Source organism: Phasianus colchicus, chromosome Z (assembly GCF_987193195.1).
Source record: "Phasianus colchicus chromosome Z, bPhaCol1.hap1.1, whole genome shotgun sequence".
Taxonomy (NCBI): Eukaryota; Metazoa; Chordata; class Aves; order Galliformes; family Phasianidae; genus Phasianus; species Phasianus colchicus.
The window spans coordinates 54,483,301-54,500,990 of NC_143476.1; the positions used below are offsets into that span (position 1 = coordinate 54,483,301).

The 17,690-nt window shown below is 38.0% G+C and overlaps 1 protein-coding gene across 7 annotated transcripts in view; it reads left to right on the forward strand.

The window, feature by feature from the left end:
• Nucleotides 1–17,690, forward strand: part of PRUNE2 (prune homolog 2 with BCH domain) — a 138,406-nt gene that overhangs the window by 82,628 nt on the left and 38,088 nt on the right. For 4 of the 7 annotated variants that reach the window (XM_090130806.1, XM_090130807.1, XM_090130808.1 and 1 more), the window contains exons 8-9: nucleotides 784–7,252; nucleotides 7,640–8,450. In XM_090130806.1, the coding sequence (XP_089986932.1) occupies nucleotides 784–7,252; nucleotides 7,640–8,450 (7,280 nt within the window). The remainder of the gene's footprint in view (nucleotides 1–783; nucleotides 7,253–7,639; nucleotides 8,451–17,690) is intronic. The other 3 variants (XM_090130810.1, XM_090130812.1, XM_090130811.1) reach the window with 1 other exon arrangement.

A 17,690-nucleotide genomic window follows, 5' to 3' on the forward strand; every position in this document is an offset into this window, starting at 1 on the left:
TATTTCAGAACAGCCTAATAGAAAAATTGGATATTCACAGGAAGTACAGTAAGACTGTACAAAACAGATGTTTTTTTTTAATTGGTTTTGGCTTGTTTTTATATTTTAATATACAATACACATAATGTCACAAAGGACAGTGGTTGCGATCTACTCTTTTACGATAGCTCATGAACAATCATATAAATGGAACTGACCAGATCTCATATATATTTGTATTTTATCATTAATAATTTAAGCTCTGAAATTGTGCCAAATTATTTCTAGAACAAAAGTTTATCCAAATTCAGATGCTGTCTATCTTTTTCCCATCTATTTGTCCCCAAATTGAGGAAATTACCACAGGGCAACTCCTTGTACGTTTGTCTTTTTCTTAAAACTTCTCCTTTTAGAAACAGATACCTAAAGGACCGTATTGCTTCAGGATCAACATAAATGTATTTATTTTATGAACTTGATTATTCTAGAAATTCTTTTCTTGCATAACCTTTATATATTTTATTCAGATTTTTCTTAAGGCAATAATTAAGAATTTGGATTTCCTTTTACTAGTGAAAAATAAACTTGAAAGTCAAATTGTATCATTTAATGTAAACATTATTCCCAATTGCATAATATATATTTTATACCAAGCTTTTAATATTTCATCTATTTAGTGTGTAAAGTGTCTGTTGTAGGTAAATGGGAATAGATAGCTATGACTTGGACAGTTGCGCAGTGGAATAGACTGTGACCTGCTACCTATAATTGTAATTGTCTTTGAAACATCCTGTTTTTCAACAGATTTGCTGCGAATTAGAAGAATGTCAAAATCCTTGTTTGGAGCTGGATCCACTGGAGTGTGGATGTGACCAAATTCTTATTTATCATCAAGAAAATTCTTTGGTTACCTGTGATCAAATTTTTCTTCTCATTAAGGAAGTCATGAATAGAAGACAACCAGAAATGGTATCAAACAGTAGAACATCTTCTACTGAAGCTGTTGCTGGGAGTGCTCCACTTTCACAAGGGTCTTCTGGTATTATGGAGTTATATGGATCTGATGTAGAACCACAGACCAGTTCTGTCAACTTTATAGAAAACCCTCAGGATTTAAATGGATCCATTCAAGCCCATGTTGATCTTAATGTAGACCTTGTGAGTCCAGACAGTGGCTTGGCTACCATTAGAAGCAGCCGGTCTTCCAAGGAGAGCTCAGTTTTCCTTAGTGATGACAGCCCTGTTGCAGAAGGTGCTGTTTCCCATCATAGTCTTCTGCCTGGCTTTGATTCCTACAGCCCTATTCCTGAAGGAGCGGTAGCAGAAGAACAGAAACCTCAATCTAGAGACAGCAGTGGTAACTTCGACCTTTTCAATTTTGATCTAGCACCAATGGTTACAGCTCCATCTGAATCATCTTCTCGTTCTGTTGACTGTTCTCCAGCAGATGACTATTTCCTTAATAGTGATTCATCAGAAGGGCAACAACTTTCTGTGCAGAAAGAACATGACGAAGCAAACTTGATAGAAAGTGATACGGCAAATTATTCAACTGACTTAGTTATGACATCAAAGAAGGAAGATAGTTTAGCTGAATTTGATGTGAATCCAGAAGAAATGTTTGAGAAAACTTCAAGTTTGATTAATTTAGATGAGGGTGATACTTCCTCACCAGAAATGTTGAAATCTGCTGATTCAAGAATTCCACCAACTCCTATGAACAGTCTTGTAGAAACTTCACCACTAGATAATGGGCAGCCTTTATTTTTCCCACAAGAAGTCATTAAAAAAATAAATGAAATAGAGGACACAAAGTGTTCTCAGTCACGTGTTAGATATGGAAGCTGGTGGGATGGCTTTGACTTAGAGTCCCGAAATGCTGATACATGGAGTTCAAGTGAACAAGAATCTGTATTTCAAAGCCCTGTCTTGTGGAACAATTGTAAAGCAAGCCCATTGCTACAAGGACATGTTGATAGAAGAGCATCAGATTCCATATTCCTCCAAAAACAGCCTGAGCAAATGGAATACACAACAACAGGTCTGTGGGATAATCAGTTTAAACAAGATAATCGAAAACAAGAGGAAAAAGAGGAAAACGGTGAACATTTGAGTTTGCAAACTGCTTCTTTAGAGGGGACAGAACAAGAACCAGAGAGTTTTAATGTTGCGTGGAAGATCAGTCAGCCAACACCTGTGATGTCAGATGCATGGTCCGATGGGGAAGGGAAAGGAGACTCTTATGATGTCTGGATGAATTTTGAGGCAGAAAATAGTGCTAGATCCTCAGAAGAAGTATGGAATATGTCCAGACTGGATAGACAAAAAAAATCAGTGAATGTTCCAGAGAAATGGACAATAACAAAACATAGTTTATCAGATCCTTCAGAAATTGTAGCAGACAATGAGACTGAAAACTCACCTACCCATGTATCTTTACAAGCTTGGGATAAAAAAAGATGTTATTCCCTAGAAGAGAGTCAATCATCTGAAAATACAAATTCTGATATCAACAATATGCAGAATAACTCCACATTAGAAACAGAGAAAAAAACTCTATTTGGCGACCCTAAGAACAGACCAACACAACTTGAAAATGTAGAGACCTGGAATATGTATGATAATAACATCAGGAAAGAAGTAACAGAAATAGTGGTGCCCTGGGATGATACCTTCTTGTATAAACACTCAGATCTTTGTTCATCAAATATAGGTGAAGACTTTGCTGTTTCTCCACCAGACACCAATTACTCAACATCTGATTCTTATTTATCACCTACATATGTGGAAAATGGAAGAGAAAATGAAGGCAAAGATTTTGTCCAAGAAACAATTACTGATATATTGATAAGCCCAAATTTGGCTGAACCAAAAGTACTTGAGAAAGCAAATAATGAACTATTGTCTCCTACAAACATGCCCTTTTCAAGATCCAAAGACATTTGGAGCATGCCCTTAAATAATGTTGATGCCCAATTAGAAGAAAGAAATTCGAACAGTACTGCTCTTTCTACCTCTGCTAAACTGTTACTTAATTCAGAACAAGCAACAGATCAGTATTTTTCAACTGAGGTACATACCAATGAAAATACCTTTTCTGCATCTGAAAACAAAACAGTTACAACACTATACAATCAAACAGTGAATGACTTATCACCACCACAGAATGAATTAAATACTGCACAAAGTTTAGCTGAAAAGATAGAAACATTGAGCACTGCTCCTGTAGAAGACACAGGCACATCTACACCAACTTCGGATGCTGGAAATTGTTTGGATCTGAAAATATGTGATTTAGGAAATGAGACACCAAGTAAGGAGCCAGCACAAAACACTCCAGATGTTGATGAAAAGTTGAATAGTCAGCATTTAGGGCAACATCTTAACTCATGGAATTTACAAACTGAGCAGGATTGTAAGGAAGGCTGGGGCAATGCCATTGTCATCTCTCGGGAAGGAGAAGATGAATGTAAGATAACAGATGAGACAAATGGAAAACAAACTATTACTGACATTTGCAGCAAACCAGCAGAAGACAGCAGTGAGCCTTCATGTAACACAGATTCAGAAGACAACAGGTCAAAATCTGAGTTTTCTAGATCACTAGGAAAAATAGGGAGTAGTTTTAGTTTGGAAGCCTTAGACACAGATAATGAGTCATTTTTCAATCAGAGTAATCTAATCAGTCAGGAGGAGAGGAAGGAATTGTCACAAAATGATGCAGAGTCTTCTTCAAGTGCTTCTGAGGAAGACAGAAATTATGAATCTTTTGATGACTCTGGACCACAAAGTTACAGGTGCAGTGAAACATCACAGCCTGAGAAAGATGAAAAGGAGACTATAGTGATAGAGGATACAACAAGTCCTGAGATGGAAAATATCTTTGAAAATAATTCTTCTAAAGTCTCTGTAAAGTCAGACATCTGGAATGACTCTGGAAAGAATGACCCCAGTTGCCATTTACCTATGTCAATTCCTTTGATGAATGAACCACCAGAAACACTGGGAGATATAACAGAGGGCTCACATAAAGTGTTGAACCACCCACACATAAGTAATTCTAAGTTAGAGTCTTCTGAAAATAGCTCAGAACTAAGCAGCACTCATGAAAAATTTTTCATAGATGAGTCTCCATCTACTAAATTTAAGAAGAGTCCTTCTGCTGGTTATGTCAGTGTTCCTGACATCACAGATATGTCTGTGATGGATAATTCATTTTCACACGATATAGCTTTGGGGGAAAATGAAAATTCTGAAAATTTAGAATCTGCTGATAAGGTTTGCAGAGAACTATGTGTAACACTTAATAACAGTTTTCCTGAAACTGCTTGGAATTTACAGCAACGTGGGGATTTGAAATCTCCTGGAACAAGTCCTGAAGCAAGTGAAGTCCATGAAATGGCAACCACCACAAGCAGCCTTTCGAAGGATATACAGATCAGAAGTTATTTGGAGGAAGATAGTGTATGGAGTGATTCAATAGATGATTATACACACTCAAGTGGAACGAGCCCTAATTTAAGTGATGCATCAGTGAATGTTTGGGGAGAACTTCCAGTTGACAGTAATCACAAAAAAAATAAAGATATGTGGGATATTAAAAATGATAAAAATCTTAAGGAGGCTTGCAAAATCAGAGAATTTGGAAATAAATATCAAGACCAATTTGAAACAAGCACAGCACAGAATAAGGTTCCCAAAAGTTTAGATTTTTGGAATGCTCATGTAGATGATGATACTGTATCTTCTTTATCAAGTCCAGAAGTAAATGAGGATTCAGAGAATTCAGAGGCATGTCCAGAAGAACTGAATGAAGATTCCACATATGAAAACAAGGAGCACAAATTATTTGAAATTGGTTCAGAATATGCAAAATCAAATGCAACAAGTCCTGAAACAAATGAAGACAATTTGGATGCAAAAAAAGAAGTGGCAGAAGAGATCTTTGTAGATATCTTAAATAAAAACCCTGAAGCAATTGAAGTTCAGAATATATCACAGGAGGACTTTAACATAATGGGGCATAATGAGACTTCTGAATATTTAGATCAGTGCAAAACACTTCAGAATAAAACTCAAGTGAGTCTTTGCAGCGAGAAAGTGGGTAGCACAGAAGGTTCACATTTGTATCAGATGAATGCAGATGCAACAATGAGTTCTGTTGGTGGTAAAAAAGAAGAATACTTTGCAGAAAGTGGTATGTGGAGTTTGTCATTGGAAGCTGATTTAGGAACTGATCGGAAATCCAGTGTAGGAACATTTGATTTTCCATATGACAGTTCAGAATGGTGGAATTCACCAACTTGTGGAGAAAATCTGGTGGAAGACCAGTATTCAATCTCAAGTCACTCTGTAACATATGAAGTAACAAACAATAAGGAGGAGTCCTGTGGATCACCTGCCCAAAATGAAGAGCTAACAGTAACACATTCTACTGAACCAAATGATGTAAATCAGCCTGTTCACCTCTACAATGATGTCGAAGAAAATGGAAGGCTATTACATCCTATGAATATTTCTGATAGTCAAGTAAATGAAGACACTGTGGAGTTCAAACAGTATGATCCTTTTATACTAGATGATACAGAAGAAAGAGACTTGAAAGAACAGTTTTTCCCCACAAATGAGAGTAACCAACTGACTTCACAGAATCCTTTTTCATATGATCAACAAGATATGTCAAATACAGCAGATCAAAAAACCACAGTACTTGATCAACCAGAAGGGCATGAGGGAAATGCAAGTCTCATTCCTTTAGAACAACAGCTGGACACCTGTGAAACAGTAGAACACCATCTGCCAGGCGCTTTTACTGTAGAAGACTTATCTTTTGAAATGACAGAGAAGTCAAGTCCAATGTGGAATGTAATGGTTTCCCAAACTGCACTTATCCCAGATATTTTACAAGATAACACAAAAGAAGGCAATCAGTTGTTTTCAGTGGAACCTGACCTGTGGACTAGTGCTGAACAGCCTGTCACTTTGAAATCAGTTAGTGAAAATCCTGACATAGTAAATCATTGTGAGCAAGACAATAGTTCTGAGGCATCAAACAGTCCAGATGTGTGCCAAGAATATGAAGTTAAGCATGCCTCTATCCCATCTTCCCAGATTAGTGTAAAACCTGAAGGGCAAGATAGTCAGATGACTCACATGCAATCAAGTAAGAGTGAAGAGAGAGATTCTGACACAAAGAGCCAGTTAGTAATGCAGAAGACAGAGGCTGAATCTGAAAGTAATAGTCCCCAAGACTATGATCTGAGGAAAACTGATGAATCATATCGGCTTATGTCTTCTAATTCTCAAGAGCCTCTCGAATTTGCAATTTTGGAACATGATCTAGAAAATAAACCTGCTCTTCAGACAGCTGAATCAGTCAACATCCCCACTGAAGTTTTAGGAATGATATCATTAGATCTGAAAGATGTGTTCCCTGAAAGTTATATTCCTGTAAGTTATCAAGGAACACCGACAGATTTGTCTCAAATAGTGACCTTCCACACAGACTTGGTTCCCATGAATTTAACTCCTCTACCTGATAAAGCAGAGCAGAACTTGAAAGAAATTAGTGCCTTGGATGAAGCTGGAAAATATTCTGATATTGAGAAGGTAGCAATAACTGATGATGACATACCAGCAGAGTGCTTGGATGAATCTGAGAAGGGTTTGGAACATAACATCTGTAACGTGTCAGTCACTAGTATCCCAGTGAGCACATGTGGTGAAATTAATATACTAGAAGTAGCAGGCAGTGAAGCAACAGAAGGAGAATCAAAGAATAGACAGATATTCTTTCCCAAATCCTTTCTTCTTGGTGATAATGAGGGCTTTGAATCTAATTCAAATGATCAGTTGAACATAACGAAAGAATATGAAGACATAATTGAGAAAGATGTTCCTGTGTTTAAGGAAATGCCCAGTGGCCAGTCAACAGTGGTGTACACTCCACCATTCCATGTGTCTTTTGATGCTGAACCCTCTAGCAGCAGATGTACAAGAGATGAACTCTTGTTAAAACAGCCATTTTGTAACAATGTTTCTTATGAAAAGCCTTTACCACTAACTCCTTTGGAAGGTGATGAAGACATCCTATTGACCAAAGAAAATAGCATCGAAGATCAGGTGTCTGACACTTTACCAGAGATCCTTCAGAAGAATCACATGTCAGAACCTTCATTCTTAGAGTCTCAAGTAGCTCTAGGAATTTCTGAGGTTTTGAAAGAAACAACTGATCTCGACTCACCGCCAGGTGGAGATAAAAGATCACCTGCTGGTAAGAAAACAAGAAAGAAATGTCTGGAGTATTACTGCTGAATGTTGAGATATGTGTCTCCTTGATGTACAGAACTCTGCTGTTGGGAGTAGTTTTAGTATTATTCTTCTAGGCATGTGTAAACCTTTTTTACTTTCAAGTTGGGATGTTGTTTCTGTTGTTTGTGCAGGATCTATGGGACACTGAATCATTTTTCCCTTAGGAGTGATTATGGTGTTAATGTATAATCTTTAACAATGATTATGATAGTGTAAAATTCAAGTACACATTAACAGAGTCTGTCAAAGAAAACTGAAAGGAACTTTATCTCACAGTACTGATTTAGCCATGGCGTCTAAAATAGTAATTCAAAAACTAAAAAGAATTTCTGTTTGTCTATTTTTTTAGAAGCTGGCTCTACTTCCGTGCTTAGAAGAGAGAATAAGCCAAGAAATTCTTCTGAGAGCCCTGAACTGGAAAGTACAGAGAGTAAGGAGGATATGAGGATGCAGGTTCACAGAGATCCGACTTCAGTGGAGATGGATTACATCCTTGTTACCGAGGAAGAAAATATGCCTTCAGCAAGGGAAAGCGATTTTGTGTTTCAAGAGGCTGTTGTACCTGGACAAACAGAATCAAATGAAGGCTTTTCACAAAGCCCATTGGATACCTTTCAGTCAATCTCCATAATAAATGAAAGGGAAGACCAATCTGCTTGTGGGGCTACATGGGACTTAAATGAGAAAAGCTCTTCTGTTTTGCCTCAGAAACTGGAGGATGAAAGGGAATCGGGAGAAAGATTTGGGCAAGATGAGGGTTGGATTATATTGGGCCAAAATGAAGTCTGTGATATATCACCTGTGGAAATTTCTTCTGAGTCAGAGATGCCAAAATTTGAGTCTGGACATTCTGGCAAAGCAGAAACTGCTACTTTGGGGCAGGAATCAAGTCTTGAAACTCAAGCGGAATTTCAGGTAGAAACTTCTTTTACAAAATCATTTGAACACAAAAGCTGCTCTTCCTTCGATGCACTGTTTACGAAGGACGACAGTTTGGATATCACAAGAACACGTGCTTTTGTGTTGCAGGTGGATGATGGTAATGGTGCATGGGAAACAAATAATCAACAGGAGCTTGGGAATAGCACATTCACAGAACAAGAACTGAAGGAAGAGGCAGTGCTTCTCAACAGTGAAAGAAAACTGAGTGAGAAATCAGGGTAAGAAAAAAAAAAACCTGTTTCTTTTCCAAAGTCTTCTATTCTGTAGTTATCAGAGTTATTAAATTCTGTGAGATCATTAAGACATGTCAAAACTTTCAAGACTGAAGTACTTATTTTATTTATATGATCTAAGTATCACTGTATTCCGCAGTGCATCAAAACAGAATCTTGATTCTTGGTTGCTTGAATATGGATCAAATTAGGACTTTTTTCTATTGCTGGAAGATCATAAATCCACTTCCTTGCAGAAAAAATCTGTCTTTGTCAAAGTCCAGTAGACTTCATAACCTACATTGAAGTCTGAAACAGATGTGGCTGGGATATCTCCTGGGCTAGGTACTGGTGGTAATTCCCATATAAATGCAGCGTAATGCCAGTGGTGAGATTATGAAGGCACTTTCTGCCTTGTAGAAAAATGTTTGGGATGAAGATGGGAGCAGCAGACATGTAGGGCAGAAGAAGAAGATACTGCTTTTAGAAGAAAGTAAAGGATGATGGAAAATTGCTATCGTTGTAGTTGTTTTCAAGCTCTAATCAGACCTGAGCAACATTCTTCTCTGTGCAGGCTGGCTTCGTTGTTGAGACAGTTTTAGTGTATTTGCATCTCCCTTCAGGTGAATGTGCAGCCTCTGTGTTTATAGTTTTACTGACTTCCACCAGACTGGACTCCATTTACTGGACTGTTTTAGCGCTTCTGTTGTCTTGTCTTTTACAAGCAGAGATTGTAACTGATCTAGTGATGCTAGTACGGAAGTCTGGCTTCATTTCTCCTGGTCGCCTGCAAGTGCCAGGCTTGTAATTTTACATGAAGGAAACTGGTGTGGTGTTTATACAGTGAAATTCTTATAAACAACAAAAGAAAATTCCCAGTAGAAAAGAGAGATGTCACTTCTTCACACGGCTTTCTCCTTTTCAGTTGCACTTACCCAAAACAGTATGTTTGTTATGAAATGTGGAAAAATGCTGTTTTTGTGAAATATAAGGCTGATTTGCTATTCCAATTTTTCCTAAGCACTTCAGTGTGGACACATGACATCCACAACTTCTGCTATCAAGTTCTGACTTACAATTTATTTTAAACATTTTTGTTCTTGTATTTTCATTAACAATTTGGCAATTTCAGCAATAAGCTCTTTTTTTCTCAAAGGGGGCACGGCTGTCTGTGATCTTGCTAATAGCATATACAAATAGTCTCTGAAAGAAAAGTGTAGCTTTTTATTAACCCAAACATAGCAGTTCACAGCCTATTAACATTTCCAAAATGAAGAGTTCTGATTTTATCTTTCCCCTGACTTGTTAAAATACCTCCCCTCTAAATATATTCTTACATTTTTCAATGTGTGTTAATAGCACAAGATCAGACATTGTAGTAGCTGAGCTGTTTTTAGTATAGAATAAGTGTTTTGTTCATTCTAAACATAATTTCAGTCTTATGAGAAGTAACAATATTTCTTGCAGGTTTAAACTTTATCATCTTCGGTTGTTTTAGCTCACAATATTTTGAGTTGTATTCTTTACACCCTAGCTCTGTCCCTGGTTGAAATTGCCTCAGATTCTAAGCAGACAGAACTGGAAGAATATATATGATGAGAAGTGCTCTGCTTCTGTGGAGCAGTGACAACTTTTGATGATGCAGGTTAGCGTTTACTGTCCTCAAGAAAAGCACAAATCTGCAGAAAGTGGCAGGAGATACATGCCACTGAATTCTGTGCTGTCTGAAGTAAACTAAATGCTGAGTGCTTGACCTTGAAATCATCAGAAGTAAAATTAGTTAGCATAAAACATTTTTGTTGCGAGCAGTACACCAAATTTCTAACTTATATTCTAGAAGTAAAAGCTGAAATATTGCAATTTTATATAAAAGAGAAATCTGGAAAAAGCAAAACAACCTAAATCTCCAAGCAGCAGTTTTGAATCCACATTATTGTGTGGAAAAGTGTCTTAGGATTTGTTTATCTAGAAAGACTAAGTGTTCCTTGGCTCTAACATGATCTGCTTGTTAGGAATAGCCCTGGAAGCCTTCCTCACCACTATCTTTGCTGGATTTCACTGGGAATTTATCTTTTATCTTTTTTTTTTTTTAAACAGGCAAGTAATTTCTAGTGAAAAGCTTTAAAATGAAAAAATGCTTATTACCTCTGCTCACACAAAAAAACTAAATAGGAAAGGAAAGTGCAGGAGTTGTTTAGAGGCTTGCATATAGGCTTGCAAATCTCATATGAACAAATAGGCTGTTAAGTCCTTTGTCTTCCACAAAAAAAACATTTTAAATTAAAAGCAGCCAGATGCTGGCCCTGCTTAAGTCACACTGACTAATTACATGTAGGCAGCATCCTGGGGTTTGAGTTGCCGTGCTTACATGTTGGTGAGGCTAATGTTCTACAGAGGAAAAAAGAATTGTTCCAGGTGTCTACTTTTAAATTACTTTTATAAATCGAGAGAATAGAGTTGAGATTTTGAAACATGAAGATACCTTGTGAGATCACTCAAAAAAGCCTGCAGTTTTCAATATATACTGATACAAGAGAAATAATCTCTATGGCCATGGATAAATATGTATTTTGCACTTCTTTTTGCTATGATTTATTGAATCCATTCTGTGAAGTAATCTACTGTTGTTTAGGAATTTCTGTAGGCCTCAAAAGAAAAGCTTTTATACAATACCAGTTTTTATTCATTCAGATTTCAGATGTAGAATATAAATTATTCTTATGGCTTGGTATACTCTTTTCAACTGCTTCCTCAATTAAAGTCCAAACCATAAAATACCATAATGTTTTCTGTAAACCACTAAGAGTGTTTTCACTTAAATGTGTGGTGGAATGCAGTGCATCCTGTAAGGAAAGGAGACAGTGTTCCTTGGTGTAGAAACTTTGGAAATTTCCACTGTAGGATCTTTTTTATCTGAACCAACAATGGCTGTTGTACATGACAAATATATTTTCAGGGTGTTGCTGTGGCTGTTTCTGCACCCCTATTCCCCAGGGGTCAGTACTGGGGCCTATCCTGTTTAGTATCTTTATTGATATACGAAGGGATTGAGCACACCCTCAGTAAGTTTGCAGACGACACCAAGTTAGCAGGAGGTGTCAATTTCCTAAGTGCAAGGCCCTTACAGAGGAATGTGGGCAGGCAAGATAGCTGGGCTGAGACCAATGAGACAAAGTTCAACAAGACCAGGTCCAATACTTTGGCCAGAACAACTCTTCAGGACTGGGGCAGAGTGGCTAGAAGACTATGTGGAAGAAACAGACCTGGGAATGTTGGTCAACGCTCGGCTGAACATGAGCCAACAGTGCACCCAGGTAGCCAAGAAGGCCAGTGGCATCCTGGCTTGTATCAGAAATAGTGTTGTCAGCAGGAGCAGGGAATCAATCGTTCCTCTGTATTCAGATTTGGTGAGGCCGCGCCTCAAGTATTGTGTTCAGTTTTGGGCCCCTCACTACTAGAAAGACATTGAGGCCCTGGAACGTGTCTAGAGGAGGGCAGTAAAGCTGGTGAGGGTCTGGAGCACAAGTCTTGTGATGATTGGCTGAGGAAGCTGGGATTGTTTAGTCTGAAGAAGAGGAGGCCCAGAGGAGACCTTATAGCTCTCAACTACACTCTGAAGGGAGGTTGTGGCAAGGTGGGGTGGGCCTCTTCTCCCGCGTAACTAATGATAGAACTGGAGGGAATGTCCTGAACTTGCACCAGAGGAGATTCAGGATGGACATTAGGAAATTCTTTTTCTCTGAAAGAGTGGTAAGGCACTGGAAAAGGCTGCCCAGGGAGGTAGTCTTTGTTCCTGGAGGTGTTCAAGAAACAGTTTAGGTCTTGTACTGAGGGACATGGGTTAGTGGGGAAATATGATCTTGGAGGTCTTTTCCAACCTTGGTGATTCTGTGATTCTACTTTAGAGTAATGCAGCTGAAGCCCGGAGAAGTAAAGAAGAGCAAATAAGTCATTCGGCATCTGCATTAACAAATATTTATGGAAGCATAGAACCTTTGCTAGATGTTTTATGTTGATAAGGTACAAACTCTAATGAGAGTACTTTTCATCATTACTATTACTCCTTTTTTTATGAGAATTTCTTACAGATAGAGATTGTTTTACAGTGCAGTTTCCTCCTCAGGCTCTCATGTAATTTATAACAGATTTTCACTGAATTTATAATAAGATGTCAATCTTTGATCAGTTAGATAATCGCTTCAGACTTTTTAGAGGATTGAATAGATGCATGCAGATGACCCTACTGGTACCCAGCAGTGTGGCCACTGAGGCTTTGATTTGCACAGCTAGTGTGTGATGTTTGATGGCTACAGGCTTTTCAGAAGAGATTGGCAGGGAAAGAGGGATGAGGTTTCCCTTTACATTAAGAAGAGGATACATTGCAAAAAAGCTGCCTCTGAGAAACAGCCATGAGTAGGTTGTGAGTTTGTGGATAAAAATCAGGGACCAAATCAATAAAGAATATCTGGTGGTCAGGGTCTACAACAGGTCACCTGAACAGAGAGATCTTGTGGATGAGGCCTTCTTGCTTCAACTGCAAGATTTTTTATGCTTGCAGGCTGTCATTTTGTTGAGAGTTTTCAACCATCTGAATGTCTTCTAGGAAGGCAACGCCATGGGCTCCAAGCAGTCTAGAAGACTCCTAAGTTCATTGGATAGCTTCCTGGTCCAGCTGTTACACAAACCAACCAGAGTTGAAGTGTCACTGAATCTGGTGCTCACTAATGCAGAGGAGTGCATTAAAGAGGTTAAGATTGGAAACAGTTTGAGCTATAGCAATGTCTTGGATGAGTTTGTGATATGAGGAATACGGGCATGGCAAAGAGCAAAGGCAATTATTGGGTGAGATTCTGTTGGGAGCTTTCCTCAGGGATGAAGGATTGGAGCAGAGATGACATTAATTTAAGGAAATAAGGAAAATTAAGAGACAGATTGAAGTGTTTGTGTCTACAGATCACTGCTCCCTTTGTTCTAATGTCAAACAGAATAGCTTTCAAAGGTGTTCAAGTAAGTGGATTTTAAGAATGCCTGTGACTGATGATTAAATTCTTCTTTCCTGGCCTTTTTGTTGCTGCTGCTGCTGCAGCGAGAAAAAAGAAAAGCAAAAAAAAAAAAAAAAAAAAAAAAGAAGCGGCAACAGTAAGAGAAGTATATGAATGCTTGGTAGTGTGAGGGCACTGAAGAAAGGATAAAAATCTGACCATATTTGAGCAACGAAATGTTGCTCAAATATTTAAAAAGGAAAAATTCATGGAGTGCTATATACATGTTGGGTGTGCACATGTCCTGTCTATAGGGCTGGTATGGCAGTGTTGATAGCACACCAGTGTTCCAGTTGTTGCTGAGCAGTGCTGCACAGAGCCAAGGAGATCTCAGCTTCTCACACTGCCCTGCTAGTTATGAGTATGGAAGCATGGAGGTGAACATGGAGCTGGGTGGGTTCAGAACCAGGACAGCTGACCCAAACTGGCAAAAGGGATATTTCATACAATGTGACAATGTGTAGAACTGTAAAAATGGGAGGAATAGGTTGAGGGCAGCTGCTGCTAGGTATTAGGTTGGCATCAATTGGTTAACGATGAGCAATTGCTTTAAGCATCTGTTGTTTTGTGTATTCTATTATTATTATTATATTTTCCCCTCCTCTTCCTTCTTAGTAAATAGTCTTAATTTCAACACATGGATTTTACTTTTTTATTTTGCTTTCTCTCTCATCCCTCTGGAGAGAAAGGGGGTGAGGAGTGGGCGAGTAGCTATGAGATACTTAGCTGCCTGCCAAGTTAAACACAGCAGCAGGATAACATACTTCACTGCTGCTGCTACTGGAGGTAGCAATAAAATTTATGAACACTGAAGGTCATTTTGTTCCTAATAGAAAGCTAGCATGTCTTACATAATTCTATAAAGCTAGGTGATGACGCAGTACTGGAGTGCCAGAGGGAAAATATCATGCTAGCTTTTACGTATCAGCACACTTCTCACACTGCGTTTGTGGTTGTGTATAACTGATCATTCTTGCTCTTATCTTTGCTATAGGGAAGGATTTTCAGTTGGAAAAGTTAGAAAGAACGGAAGGAAATGTTGTGAAATAGAGCATTAAGAAATAGTGAGAGTGCTAGAGATAAGGGCACTAAAGTTCGGAAGGTTTTGGGGGAGATCTTGGAAAGCTGGTGGCAAAACTGAGCAAAAGGACAAAGAATTTCTTTTTAACAACTTTCAACTTCTATTTAATCTACTAGAATAAATCTTCTACCTAAAAATATGGTAAAAAAAAAAAAGAATTTATCTTTCAGGTAGCATGTTATCAAAGAAGCAGGAATCAATCTCTTCTGCTCACTTATGTAGTAACAATTTGTTTGCAGACTTTAGCCAAATGCGCATCAACAGACATTAATGATTCAATTCCAAGATCAACATCCAATACTGCACTGAAACAATGGCAAAGTGGAACCTGTTAAAAGAAAAAAAGTATCAACTCCAGATGAGCAGGGATTTTTGTTAGTATTTTCTCGTATTTTCTCAAAATGTCTATATTATCACCCCCGAACCAGGATAAGGTAATGAAGTAGAGAGCCCAGGTTTGCTCCTAACTTTAATGATCAAATCATGCTGTTATATTTAGGAAATCTGAAGGACTGAAAATCTGCAGTAAATTTAAGCAGCCACGTCCTTTACTTCCCTGTGGATGTTTCTGTTTCTTTTTTCTCCCTGTATACAAGTGGAGCTGTCATCTTTCATTTCTACTGTTGTTTATTAATTGGCCAAATTCACTAGAAAACAATTCCAGGCACTCTGGGAACTACGCATGCTGCTTCAGTGACACTTCCAACTCCTGCTGACCTACAAGATGATGGGCTTGAAATTTCTTGCTTGGCAGTACAATGTGTGACAATTCACTAAGCACAAAGAGCAAAACCTGTGAAGGACAGTCCTTGCAAATAAGAGTTTATTGCCTTGCCAAAAAAAAAAAAAAAAAAAGATTCAAAACTGAGCTAAAGTTTTGATTGGGATGAGCCAGTCTCTTAGGATTGCAGACTCAGAGCTTGGTACTTTGGATGGGAGCTATGCTATTAATGTATGTTACACTATTATCATTATCATCACTGTAATAATATACATTATGGATTTGAAACTATGTGCCATGCATTATCCTTTGTGAAAGTGTTGCTTCTGTGTAAATAAAGTAATTATTCGGACACATTCAAAGCAGAGAAATTTCTGACAACATAGCTGTAAATTAAAACGCTTTCGTTTAAAAAAAAATTAATAACAATCTATTGTAATATCAGTAAATCTCACTACTAACGTTTTATTTTAACTGATGGAATAATAACATATGTTGTTCATGCATGCATTTTTATAGCACCATTTCTTTCCCTGTACTTGATTTGGTCTATGAAGTCATGACAACTATCTTTTTTGTTATCAGTGTTGGGGTGATACAGTATTTCCCATCACCATCTGGAGGTTGAAAATTAATTAAAACTAAAAACCCAGTTTTCCATTGCAGAGCCAGCTGTTAAGCAGTAGCAGCAGCCAATATGGTGATGATCCCATTTTTGTCAAAATAGCATTAATATTTACAAGCAAAATGCCACATAAATTAAAAACTTTTTAATGTTTTAGGAGGACAATGCAGTGATAGAAGAAAGGTCTACTTACTATTACCCACTTGAGATCCTGAGAGTTTATTAAATTGTGAGGTGGAGCTGATAGATCCATTTTTTAAACCGGAAAGACCTGGACTGTGTTTGTATGGTTTTGTGGTAAAAAAAAAACCAAAAAACCTGCTATTCAAAACTCTACCTTTTTCTGAGCTAATTCACTATGTATTTTTTTAACCTATGCAATCAGTGACAAAATTTCAGCATTAGTGAGCTTTCAGGCTTAATGCTGTTGACATAGACTTGTCTTTGACAGTGAGCTGCAGTGAATTTTGTGGGTCCCAGCAGAGACTCAAAATCTCAAAGACAATCTGTGCCATTCTGAGCACATAGGGTCAAAGCTGCAGCTTCTACCACTTTCCCAATTTCATTCTGCTAATGACTTCTATAGTATAGAAATACTTTATAGTTCTATTTCCTGTGCAGTTTCTGAGTGCCTACACTTGGGACTTAAAATAAATTAAAAATCGTCCAATTGAAAAAGTGCTAAAAATTATCCCCATATTTGAGAATTTTACTTAGTTAGGTGGCAGGAACGTCAAAGATCACACTTCTGTAGCAGTGTCCTCTTTAGAAAGTATATTTTAATTTTGGTGATTATTTTCGTAGTTCTCACTATTGGTCTGCTATTCTTTAGAATGATGTGTGAGGACTGATTTACCAGAAGGTCTGCAATAGATCTGGAGATGTTTTCCTATAGACTTACTAAAATACTGAAGAGCAGGGTGGGAACCACTGAATTTTTATTTATGGTATTCTGTAGATGTTCATGGAGATGTAATGACAAAATGAGGTTAGGATTATGTTTGTTTTTGAATGCTTATGGCTTAGAAATTTGATGTGGAAATATCTCCAGTTCTCGTCTTCAAGGAGGGGACAAACTAGCTGAAGGTTAGGCAGCCCTAGGGCCTGCTGCCTTTCTGTTTTCCTTTGCAGGACTGTAAAGAAGGAGGATTGAAAGTTCATTTTAATTTGGTTTGTCTAAACCCAGTAGGCTTTCATGAAGGAAGCTGTGGGACTATGCTGTGTGGAAAGCAGACCCCTAAAAAACACAATCAACAGCACAGGCTATGAGCATTGCTTCTTGGTTTGGATACGGTTTTATGTTGCCAGTATTCACCCGAGTTTGTGAATTGTGCTTAAAAAAAAAAAAAGAAGAAAAAAAAAATTTGCATACGCATTTCCATAGCTGAACTGCAAACTAACAAATTATGTAAAGCATGTTTGAATATGCATGTGCTCTATAACCGTTGATGCAAACAGAAATGAGAGCTGAGATGGGTTGAATCCTTAAGAACTTTTGTCACGCAATCTCTCATCTCATGCTTTCCTCAGGCTCTGAAATGAAGCAGCAGGGAGCTTTTCACTGCAGCCAGCTGACTTGCCGTGTAAAGTTTGGAGATGCTATGACACAGCTCTGCAGGGAACGCAAAAAAGCTGTTTCCGCAGCTAAAGCACTGTTCTGTGTTCATTTCAGTGCTCCTTTACCCAAAGCCCCGTGGTAGCTGGTTCATACAGCAGGCTATTTGAAGGCAGGTGATCACCCTTATTTAACAGAGCCGCTAGTCACGTGACAAGAAAA